This window comes from Varroa destructor, unplaced genomic scaffold (assembly GCF_002443255.2).
Source record: "Varroa destructor unplaced genomic scaffold, Vdes_3.0 BEIS01000004.1, whole genome shotgun sequence".
Classification (NCBI taxonomy): Eukaryota; Metazoa; Arthropoda; class Arachnida; order Mesostigmata; family Varroidae; genus Varroa; species Varroa destructor.
This window is the reverse complement of record NW_019211457.1, coordinates 30,471,732-30,483,831: the sequence shown is the minus strand read 5'-3', so window position 1 is coordinate 30,483,831 and position 12,100 is coordinate 30,471,732. Positions and strand designations below refer to the sequence as shown.

The following is a 12,100-nucleotide window of genomic DNA, read 5'->3' as shown; positions in this document are numbered from 1 at the left end:
CGACTTGCTCTAGGTGACAACGTTCACTAGGCTTCAATACATTTTCTTGCTTAATATTTCATTTATGCTCTTTTTATTCATCTGAAGCTCTCGTTTTTGAGGGTAACAATGGTATTGAGCACGGTTTCAGATCATTTTCGTCCAGAGATTGACTGTACGTTCCGTACATAATATTAATTTGGACCAATTTGACACCCACCAGATACGCTACGACTCTCCCGGGTCATATACGATTTTCTCCAAGTACGTGATTGTGTTTAAAATAAATTAGAATCATTTATTTTACCCTATAGTGATCCTGTTTAATTTACTATTGGCCACCACACAACGAAACCCAATAAAGACACATGCTATTTAGATTTTCTTTGTTCACGAACATTACAAAACATAGAATTTATTTTTATTTATCTCGACTTCTCTAGTCTTCAATTTGTGATACTGTACAATAGTTTCTTCTTTTTTGGCATTATAGTAGCCAGCGTATCATTATTGATTTATTATGAAATGATCAACCGTAAAGTACATAATCTTCATTTTTTCTAAGTCAGCCATAGCTGTTTCGTTTCTAATGTACACCCACGCCTGCCCTATTTCCTTTCGTACTATTTTATCTTCAGCATCACTATAATAGTTAGCATTTCGAAAGCTGGATAATGTTCAGTTCTACTCTTCGTCACCTCCACTCACCCTCCGGAGGGTGTACTCGCTTCCTGCCTAAACAAGTTGGTCTGTTCACCTGACTGGTTACCTGAAAGCAGCACGTGATTTTCCCCCGTTGTCTTGGACTTTTTTCCTTTGGCTTTTTTTCCTCTGCCCGATCTTTGTCATCCCAGATTTTTTTTTTACCCTAACCCCCAATTGCCGCTTCAGTCTTCATAAACAATTTTAGATTATCTATCGAATTTTTTTCCGACTAGTTTTAGCTTATTTTCAGTGGATCTCATGTACACTGGCGCAAGCTGTCTTTCTGCTTACCATTCTGTGAGGGGTCTATGTTCATTCATCGCTCGGACACTTAACACACCATGCCGACCGTCACCATTCATTGTGACCCCTTCGCGATGACCACCTCATTAACTGCATTACAATACACGGGTGACGACACGGAGTTGTGCGACGACATTTTCCATGAATGACTATTGGTATGGAGTCTGTATGTTTACGCCTGTACATCGAGGTGAGATGTATACGCTCATGTAAAATGATGTACCAATTATGTACAACTACGCAGACTAGGTGTTTTCCTCGCCAAACTTTCTATTGTTGTTGTGGCTTGTTTTGACTTAATTTTTAGTCAACCTATTCGGTACTATATTAGGACAGAAACAACGCGACGACGATGGCTATTATTACCAGCGTCAATTCGAAGCGCTACCCGCTTGTCCGTCTATATCTTGCCCTTCCTTGGCTTAGCTGGCAATGAAACAGGTTGCCTTGCAACTCCCTCTATTCCGTCTGTGAATATAAGGCATATAGTCAAATGTAAGTAGCAGTTACTTCATTGAGTTCTACGTAGCGCATTATAACCTTTCACACTAATAACACAGTGTGCACGACAACTTACCATTAGCTGTAGATTTAAATTGATAATTAAAGTTCCTACTAGCGTTCATTCTTATTGTATCCCGCGATTCCGGCCAAGTCGGATTGAAAATTTGCTTCTGAAATGGATGCTTTGTCATTTATTTGGTATCGTACGTTGAGGTTAGAACTTACAATTCGTCCTAACAATTTCGACAAACGACCAATTATAACTTGTGGAGTAATTTTATCTTTAATAACTATTTGCCACAGGCACATCGATTTAGTGATCTATAATGACGATACTGCAGCGCCATTAGCTCTTTGTTTTTTCAACAAGCGAAAGGATCACAACAACGAGTCCTGCATCGCTGACTAATTTTTACTGACCACGTGGTTCTTATATGTCCAGCACAGGGAAATCTTTGTTACTGAAAATCTCATAGGAGATATAAAAATTCGCAACGTATGAGTTTATTAGTTCCTAGCAGAACGCATTCATTCAGTGTACTCGAATTTATCTTAGTAGTTTACATGTATCTACCCGTTATGGAACGTTAGGCCGGCGACCGATTCGGGTGCATTATCATCAATACGAAACCCTAATACTAGAAACACAAATATGAGCCACTGAATCGCTAATTTTCTCCCAAATAAGTTGTTCAATACATGTCATTCAACTTACACATGAACCATACCCCCCAAGCAAGTTACTATCGTTACCTCAGAATCGCTATATACAGTGTCCTCAACTGCAATGCTCGCGCGCTGTCGTTTAAGTGTTCGGTAGATTTTAGGTTGCCTTTGCGGTTTGATGCTCTTCCAACTCCAGAATGCTATACGGATAATCCATTACAATCATGCTCGACTACACACTTTGACGACCTCTGTGCTTTATCGATGCGTCAATCATTTACGCGCTGCCTAGACCTGTTAGAAGGAGTTCAGTTTTACAGGACCTGTTGAAGGTCATGCGAACTCACTGTCAAAAGCTAGTGCTATACAACTTGTCGTTCCTTCTCCGGAACTCTCTCTCGCTTTCTATATAGATATATATATATATATATATATATATATATATATACATATATGTGTATATATATGTATATGCTACGTTTGTCTGCCATCATCTTCTCTTCTGTTTCTGATGAGCTATTACATGAATATAATGTGCTCAACAAAGCGTGTCCACATAAAACTGTCACTTTTGCTATTAATGATGGTAATAACAATAATAATATACTTTATTATCAATATTTGTCACTCATTTCAATATACATATGCAAGGATTGTGAAAACCTTAATTTTTATTTTAGTTTTTCTGTCCACATTAGAAATCGAGCTCGACGCTGCGTCTGGCAACACAGTTAGCGCAGCGTCACGCTCCATTTTACAGAGAATTAACGAATTCGTTCCCGTATCTGTACATTCAACGATAGTGCACCCGCGGTCTTCACGATGGGAAATTAACCTTTTTTTTTTTTCTTTATACTTTGCCCTACCATTCTAAAATTATTGTGTTGTGTGAACTTTGTCATGCTGTTTCTTGCCTTTGTGATTGGTTTCATTCAATCTACTGTTTTTTTTTTTATATATATGTAGGTGTCTCTGTTGTACATGATGTTACTGTAGTAGCCTATGGAACGATCCTTTCTTTTAAACTATACAATCAAGTTCTCTATTACATATAAATCTGTCCGTTAGTTCATTCGTTAAAACCTTCACCTTCCCAAACACTACAACAAGTCGGATTGATGTCTAGTACTTGTATGATGTTCGCTGTCTTTTATATGGTACTTACAGGGTACCGCTTCTTGTATAGGTTCGCCGTAAGCGGACAGCCGATTTGTTTCTGCGCCAACCTTCATTTCATACTAAAGATTTCTATAAACGCGGCTGTTGCCAGCCAACTGGACTTGCCGTTAGCGTCTATCTGCATCTGCTCGTCTCTACAAATATCTGCCCATTAACGTCATCGGTGCTTTGGTTTCCCGTCTCTTTTATTTGCTTTCCGCTGACAATCAACGTTGTGCCAGGTTCAAGTGTGCGGGCTCGGGCCACCGCTGAGCTGAGAACGTCAATTTGTCAGCTAACCTACCCGCGCGGTAGATTTCTGCAGTTCCTTTTGCGGCCTTCCTTTTCTCAATTTTTTTTGTTTATCAGTTGCTTTGTTTGTCTGTGCTTTACTAGCAGTGGCAGAAACTGGAAAACGTGGATAATCAGCCACTAGATCATCGAGCCTAGATGCTATAGTCGCGGAGTAACAACTATATACGGGATCTAGGTCGGACATTGTCGGCTTTTCCTAAATAGGCAGATAGGTAAATTCCTTGCCGGTTAGTCTTCGGGTTTTTCGCACAGCTGACATATATTGCTAGTAGTATAAGTTGAGCCTAGGCGCTATCACGTACAGCCAGTGGCCGGCGGAGCTGTGCTTGTCTGCAGAGGATGATGCAGCACTGCTGTTGAGGTAGGAATCGGAACCGGGGCGGTCATCGCCAGTTGACCCTGCATCGCAGCCAGCTGGGTTTGGTTCATCGATCCCAATTTCTCCGAGGTTGTGGTGTAAGCTTCAGAAAACTGACCAACAATTTGGTTTTGCATTGATGGTGACAGAGTTTGGGTCTGATTTTGAACTTGACTATTGTTTTGCTGTTGGCTTGTAACAGCACTCGAAGGGGGCAACTGGGTTTGGCCAACAGAATTTCTCGGTGGATGCGATTCCTGCACGACTTCAGTCATTGTGCCTGAAGGACCGTAGAGTAGCGTCCCTCCTCGGAGCGTTCCTACAACAGTCAAAAAAAACAAAGGTGACGTGAGGAGGTAAATAGGTTAACATTAGCCGTTTGCAATTCTACGTGTCAGGTCTTCGGACATGTCCTAGAAAGCGTATTCAAGTCGTTCTAACGGAAAACATCTATTCTAATAATCAGTTATCAATTAAACATAACACGCTATAAAATTTTATTACTTATCGGATTTTCTTTAATTCATTAATAGCGGCTCCAATAAATGTGAAATTAAAATATTGCATGTATAATTGCGTTCACGTTGCGTGAGTAAGTGTCCGGCAGTAAACAATAGCTAAATCGACTTTCCACTGCAACGACCTAATTCGTAGGACAGAATGGGGCTGCAAATAAGGTTCGAGAAATAGGGTTTTGATACATGCTGTCATACTCTAGTAAATTTAGGGGAAATACATTTCATCAAGAAGGGCTGGAAAGGCAGCGAGTAAACGAAGTAGAGGAAAACTCCGACAGCACAGTCGTGCCCTTTACCTGCGAAAGATGCGTTACTGATATGGCCTCTGTGTATATTGTTAAAAAAAAAACACTACTTTGGAATTATAAGGCGCGATATTCGGTAAACTCTCAGACTTGATAACATTCGGACCGAAATTTAGATTACACATGGAGCTAAATTGAGGCTATGTGTCGCGAAAACTTTGTTGCAATACTTTCACTGCAAAACATAGGCAAGGTATATAAGCGTGCTGATGGATTACACTGCTTATCATGTACTCGGTTAAACCTTCGAGGATCATTTTGCTTTCTGTAAAAATACCGAGCTGATTTAAGCGAAAAAAAATAGTCTTTTTTAGCTTATTTGAGTTTTGAAAATCTATACAAGCAACTAACTCACAAAAAATATCAAACGTTTTCATGACGAAAAGCAACCATGGTAGTTTGTACAAAACACATGTTTTTTCTTTTGAACAATTGGCTTGTATGAAACTACCAGAAAAAAAACTACGTAAATAAATTTATTAGAGTCCGCTTGACTGGGAAAAATAGAAATTACTTTTAATGAAGCTAAATTCTGATTTTCTTTTATTTGTTTGTATTATATATATATAGTAAAATCTAGTTCGACTGCGTTTGTGTATAGTAGGCATGGAACACTTGCACGGCGCACTTGCCATTTACGAGTTGTGTCTGCTGCTGTTGCTGAGTATGCGTGTGATGTCGTGGCAAGGTGTGGGTGGCGGTACCACTTCCATCAATAGGCGCTTGCAGGGTCAAAGGAACCGACTGCTGCGGAGGTGAGCATCCGGTCAGAGCGCCCACGGCTGCAGCAGCCGCCATCGCTGCGGCATCAAGGCTGGTGATTTCCATTTGAGACGTGGGGATCGTCACCGTATGACCACCAACTGGCTGATTTTGTTTTCCCGGATGGGACGACGGGTGCGATGGATGGGGGGGTGGTGGCTGGCTCAGGTTCTGGCCCAGCGAGATGAGGTCGGTGGGTTCGCCACCGGCCATCGATAAGGACGGCATGGGAGCCAGTTGCGGCAGGACGTCTAGAGGGAACTGGCCGAACATAGCCTGATGTCGACTACAGAGTCCTCCAACCGGTAGACCCAAACCGCTGCCAGCAAGAAGCTATAGTGGGATTAGAATGAGAAAATGGTCGAGAGGAAAAGTACAGAGGTCAGTAGATGAAGGACAGGACAGGATTGCCATATAGACAGAGAAATAACGTTAGAAGCATACCGCGCTAGTAAAAGGACACGGCAGGCCTAGGGCAACGGAGAGGGATAGAGCGCAGAATTGAGCAAGAACAGTGAACGTCAACTGTGTCGTCTACTTGTTCGTGGTGCAGACCAAGGTCGGTCTTGGTCTGGGGCTCGAACATGAACCTTTGAGTTTTGTCTCAGCAGATCCCCCGTCCGTTCACCCCCATCGTCAGATTAAGGCCCGCCGTGATTGTCGAATTCAGGAGAATGCAGCCGCTATCCACGTTGAAACTCTACATCCTGCTAAACTAGCAAAGACACGCCGAATGCACTGCGCCACAATTAAATGTGAATATGGCGGACATGTCCACATTATTAGTCTCCAAACAATTGTGTAGAATTCATATTGCCTAAAGACAACCGCTGTTATATAGCGTGTGCGTTTAACATTCGGCTGGTTGGCTAGAGAAGTTGATCCTATTTGGTGTTTCAACATAGCTTTAAGCCGATTTTTTTGCGCATCAGAAAGTAAGATCTGGTCTGCTTATTGCAGAGTAGAGACGAACTCGAAGTATTTATGTACACATGACCAAAATTCAATGGCGTAACAATGGCTATCATAGGTTCAAAGATGGGCGATGTCTATCGTTGCCTTGGCGCCGAATCAATTCAATAGAAGGGTTTAGATAAAAAAAAAAAATTCGAAAAGTTTATCGGTTTTGTCGCGAAGCGAATCAACTTAAACTTTCAACTTAGACCTAGATTGTTCTAACACGTGTTCCGAGGGTGTGCAGGCTCTGCAAATGCCACATATCATACAATAGATGTAGTTAAATGTATCGCATTTCAAAGTAAGATCATAACGATCATAAATTACATGGGAATATTGACTTGTGATACCGACATATTACGGCTTTCCAGGACAGAAGGAAGCAACTCCGAATGATAAAACGAGCGGTCCGTGCTTATTTTTACACACACTATCTATGCCATTCATAAACGTTGCGTTGAAAATACGCCAATATCATGTAGGCGAGTACGTATCACTGAGAGCTTGGCTGCTCGGCCAAATAACCACTGTAACAGTCAAAACGGAGAGTTCGTTAAAGCAAAGAGGAGATGTGTACTTTTTTCAAATTGAACAATCGATTTTTAAAGCGAGCAACAGGTGGGTACAACCAAACAAATATAAGACGGCCCGACTGTTTTTTGGGAAAATGCGATTCCGATAAATTAACGGCGGTGAGCCGTACGTCAATTGAACTGAAACTGAACAAATGAGAATAGATTATCCGACCTTTCGTAGCCTGTATATTTATATTAATGGTGACGGCCAAATGGCAAAAATGGTTACGGGTCGCGATAGCTACCCGATAACATGATGCTAGATATAAATTACGTATAGAGACCGAAAAATAACTGTATCGTCATTAAAATAATTGTATCAGAATGTTGATTTTTTTTTTTCTCGAATACTCCCGCCCATTTCTGTTTTATGTTTGGCTAAACTCCAGGGCAACATAGGCTTTCGGGAATCTAGGAGAGGAAGAATTATAGTCATGCGAAACGTATAGCGCTAGAGACTTCCCTATAAAGCCATTTTACAATTTATCTTCGTACTGTAATTCGGTGCAATATAAGCAAACAGAACTTTTGTTCCCGACGCACAATGACACCGAGACAATTTCTTGTACATCTACACAAGCGAACTGACCTGCTGATGCTGTTGTAGCTGTTTCTGGGCAGCTGCATGTTGCCTTGTCAAGGTACCCATCGAATTCTGGTTATCATTAACGCTGGCGTGGTTGAAACTGTTGGCTGCGGCCACCGCCGTCGTTAACGTAGCCGCTGTGACGTTGTTGTCTGAGTCCTCGCCGAAACCTCCCACCGAACTTCGGCTATCTTGCTCTATTTCGAGCTCACCTGCCTGGTCGGACGGATCCGAGTTATCGTGGCCATCCGAAAGGGAACCACCAGCGCCCTGCTTCGTCCTAGTGACTGCTAACGTCTGAGCGGTCACCGCCAAATAGTGAATAGGCACAGACTGAACAACAACTCCGCTACCTGTGTTTGTCATGACACCCATACCACAGCCGGCAGCAGGCCCTCGATGTGCCGAGAATTCTTCGAGTTCCACGCCAACCTCTAGACCACTACTAGTGATGTACGGCGTTTGTAGCTGGATGGTAGAAGTGGCGCAGAAAACGAAATAACGGAATTGTTTTGACGAGGAAACATGCATGAATATTTAGCTCGAGGTTACGAGCGATCAAAATAATAATAGTAATTTATAACAAAAATAATAACCATACGGACTCACATGTGGAAGGCAGCGTACCTCAGTGGTGCCTGGCACGTTTACTTGAGACATTTGTGAGGCTTCTATTGTCCCTGCTGCAGATTGATGACTACCCAACGAGGCGCAAACGCTTCCGAACGTTGCGAGCGCCACCAGATCGCCGTCCTGGAAAAAACACGAAGTATAATTGTGCAATGATTATTACAGTAGAAGAATATACACATGTACCTTCGATGCTAGTGGGATCCGTTTAATTACTTAACGTACCCTTGCTATTTTTATCCTAAATAAATTATGATTAATACTTCCTGTTGCGGAGGTCAACATCGAATGGCTGGTATGGGACCCATAAACAGCGTTCAATTCCTCTCTCCATTTTCAAGTGAAGAGAACCAGTTTTGTATTGCTTTGATCCCAGACGGGTGCACGATGGTAATTGTATTGTGGACCTTTGACAATTGTAATAAACCAGCCTCCCTATTCAATTAAATGGTCGATTTTTTTCCTTTACACCTTCCTTTCACTCTAAATACGTCAAATTCTGGTGGCAAACAATAATTTGCGGGCACCGCGTAGCGCTATGACGGCGCAATGACACAGCGAAAGATAGAAGACAAATCCAGCCACATAGTGATTGAAGCCATAAAGAAAAGTTGATGTGACGAAAATCTAAATAACTCGTTATTGAAGCTGTTCTTTTTCAGCCAAGGACGGATCATTTGTTCGTGAAACAAGCGTGCGGAACCCAGGAAGGGCAAAAGTTGAATCGACACTCAGTTCGTTTGATGTCGTGGTAGTCTGGGAAGTGGAGCTCTGAAAATCTAATATACGGAAGAAAGCGGCAGGCAGCCTTAGATGTCGACGTTTTTTTACAGCTGCACAGTCTATCACCGTCACGATGACGATCCATGCGTACGGATCGCGAACTGCCAGTGGAACAAGACCAGTGTATCGTATCGCAGTGTTCTTCTATAGGTTTTCGGTGTCTAGTCCTGTTCAGAACGATGAAGAAAGTGGGTAAGAAGACTTGGATGGTGCCAGGGTGGACTACCAAGGCGAAAGTGAGTATTTGGAATAAGACGGCCTTGACTTGGTGACCAAGGAAAGAAGTGTTTCTCAAAAGAGAACGCTATTTTACCGTCTCGCCAAAGCAGCGTCCTTTCGTGTTTCTACCTCGGAAGGAGAACTACTGCCCTCATATGGACACACTATATTTCAAGCGTAGATTGCGTCGGGCACGGGATAGCATGGCGGGCCAATGAAAGGCAACGCACAAATGATAGATCTACCATTGGTTTAAAGGCGCCGCACGTGGGCGCCAAAGCAGACAGGCGCCGCAGGAACGTAGAACCCGCCAGAAGGAATAGTCGTGCTCATGGCAGATTGACGAGAAAATTTCGTACTTACGCGACAATGCATAGCCAGCCGGCAGCGTTGGTCCTCTAAAAGTATCACAGCAAATAGGGCTGCGAAATCGAAGTGAGGAATTTGTTTGAGAGAAGGTCTTTGTACGAAATGACGTGTAGATGATGTGTACCCCAGTCGGTTGCATAGTAAACAGGAGAGACCGAACGCATTTGTAGAGATGTAGACAGCATAAAGTACACTTCGACCAGGTGAAAATGGATAGGGAGATGGAAGCCTTCGCTGGGAATAGGCTACGCGGAACTCTTCGTAGCGGTAAGAAACTCGTGTGATCACGACAATAGAGAAAAAGGCAGCGAAAACAGTTTGGCTGGGACGTAGCGTATGGTGCACGCTATAGAGTGCAGCCATTTTAGATGGTTGTGCCAGTAAGGTCACCTAGCAAATCATACATAGTCCCAAGTAAAATCATTGATTTTCTTTTCGTCTAACGGGGACACTACAGCTCATACATATTGAAACACAAAACATATGCTTCATAGATAAAGGTACAATTATACGTGCCACTAAATATATACACGCGCAACCCGCTATAAAAATCAGCCCCCGGTTGATTCATTTCATGTCAGCGTAAATCGTTTGGACCTACATCGAATACATACTGGCACTCTTGCTCTTTACGTTACCTCGTATCATCGATACATATGCAGTGATTAGCGGCCGACGCAAACTGAGATTATGGTGCGCGGCTGACCTACAAAGTTACCGTTTAAATGCTTATCAGATACAGTTTATATAATGAAAACTAAGAGCTTTCGAAAAACCTATTCTACCGACCTTATGCTTTGCGCAGGTGTTACTACCGCTCGTAGCATGGCCGCCCATGGCCAAGAGATGTCCGCCGATCGGAGCGACACCTGCATTATTGATCGTTGTGGTCGTATTGGCGTCGGAAACTGTCACCGACTGTATCATGCAGCTATTGCCCGTACTGCTTTGCATGCTCGTAGCCGTTGCCGCTGCTGTGGTTGTTGTTGTTGTCGTCGCTGCTGCTGCTGCTGCTGTTGTTGCTACTGCTGCTGCTGCTGCTGTTGTTGTTGTTGTTGTTGTTGTTGTAGTTGTTGTTGTCACCGTCGTAGTTGTCATCGATCGTTGCTGGCCGAGAGGGTCCAAATCGTGGGGTCATTCAGGGTCGCTACTATCCAACTCGGAATCGGAGATCACGCCCAGATGCTTGCCCATCTTGCGTAACTTATATACGACCTGTTCTTGTACCAAGTTGAAGCACATAGCAATCAACGCTAGTCCTGAAATCAATGAGAACGTGATATAAACATAATGGTAAACTTCGCAGACATGTCATGTCATATTTCGTGCATCTCAGTCACGATTTTCTACTTACTACGATTTCTACTACGACGTTAAACTTGCGAAGTTCACAATCGATCCTCGTCACACTATTTGCTTGACTAAATTATTAAAAGTTTTTACTTACACTTAAAACTGTCATACAGAATCGAATTTTCTATCTGAATCACGCTCGTGTTAGGACCGAGCGGGCAGTTATTGGACAAAAAGGTCTGTGAAATTATCGAGGGCTGTTACGTGAAGCAGATAGGTAGTTGTCTCACGACACGATACGAAGTGCGATATTGGCACGTTTACCTTAAACATTCTAGTTTTATAGGCCTTTAAAGATGATCACCATCGTAAAAATGGATAAGACGAAAAAAAACGAGTTTAAAACTTGAAAATATCTTCAGGATTACAAAAGCAATGATATATTTATGCTATTATATACCGCTGAGAAAACTAACCGGCAAGTAGATAAATCGAACAAATAGCAAGCTTCTGCTCGGACCCCTCGATGTTTTGACCAGGTACGAGGTCGCCGAAGCCTATCGTCGACAATGTCACGAAGCAAAAGTATGATCCCTCCAGATAGTCCCACTCTTTCTCCCAGAATGAAAACAAAAACGCACCTGAAATCGTAATCTATGTTATGTAGTCCTTCATTAATGCTACAGCGACATATAATATATAGAAATAGATTTATCATGTTCTTCCGAAGCGGGAAAAGTTTGCGCACGGGAATGAGGAGAAATGTCATAATGACAAGTCATACGTACCAGCGCATATGTACAAAGTGATAATGGCCATGCATAGGCTGATTGGAACTGACACACGGTCCACGGACCTAAAAAAAAAAGAAAAAAAAATAATTAAAATTCGAAGTGCAACTATTTGTTATCTAAGTATAGAATAAATAGTAATAAGATTATTGCGGTTTCGGCTTAATTCAAAAGGAATGGTCCTTATCCGAAAATAAAGATTGTATTGCATGGTCTACTAGTATGTGTGTGCGTGTTACGTCCATCTAATGTATGATTTGCTACTAATCTTAAAGCAGTAATAACTCCACGTATATTCGGCCATTTAGCAAAGGGCTACAAATG

The 12,100-nt window shown here is 42.4% G+C and overlaps 2 protein-coding genes across 4 annotated transcripts in view; both read right to left on the bottom strand.

Annotated features, from left to right (window-relative positions):
• Positions 1 to 353: 353 nt before the first annotated feature.
• LOC111248947 (uncharacterized) lies at positions 354 to 10,790 on the bottom strand. 2 transcript variants are annotated; one of them, XM_022802090.2, is made up of 5 exons: positions 10,482 to 10,790; positions 8,301 to 8,444; positions 7,695 to 8,159; positions 5,444 to 5,906; positions 354 to 4,307 (listed from the first exon to the last, which is right to left on the bottom strand). In XM_022802090.2, the coding sequence occupies exons 1-5, from the start codon at positions 10,788 to 10,790 to the stop codon at positions 3,925 to 3,927; spliced, it is 1,764 nt and encodes a 587-aa protein (XP_022657825.1). In that variant the 3' UTR covers positions 354 to 3,924. The 2 variants fall into 2 exon arrangements, with proteins under 2 accessions (XP_022657825.1, XP_022657826.1); XM_022802091.2 differs by having other exon boundaries at positions 8,319 to 8,444.
• Positions 10,791 to 10,810: 20 nt separating this feature from the next.
• LOC111248948 (potassium channel subfamily K member 18-like) overlaps positions 10,811 to 12,100 on the bottom strand; it is a 43,080-nt gene continuing 41,790 nt past the window's right edge. For both annotated transcript variants that reach the window (XM_022802093.2, XM_022802092.2), the window contains 3 exons: positions 11,774 to 11,841; positions 11,462 to 11,626; positions 10,811 to 10,951 (listed from right to left, as the gene is read on the bottom strand). In XM_022802093.2, the coding sequence (XP_022657828.1) occupies positions 10,897 to 10,951; positions 11,462 to 11,626; positions 11,774 to 11,841 (288 nt within the window). In that variant the 3' untranslated portion in view covers positions 10,811 to 10,896. The remainder of the gene's footprint in view (positions 10,952 to 11,461; positions 11,627 to 11,773; positions 11,842 to 12,100) is intronic.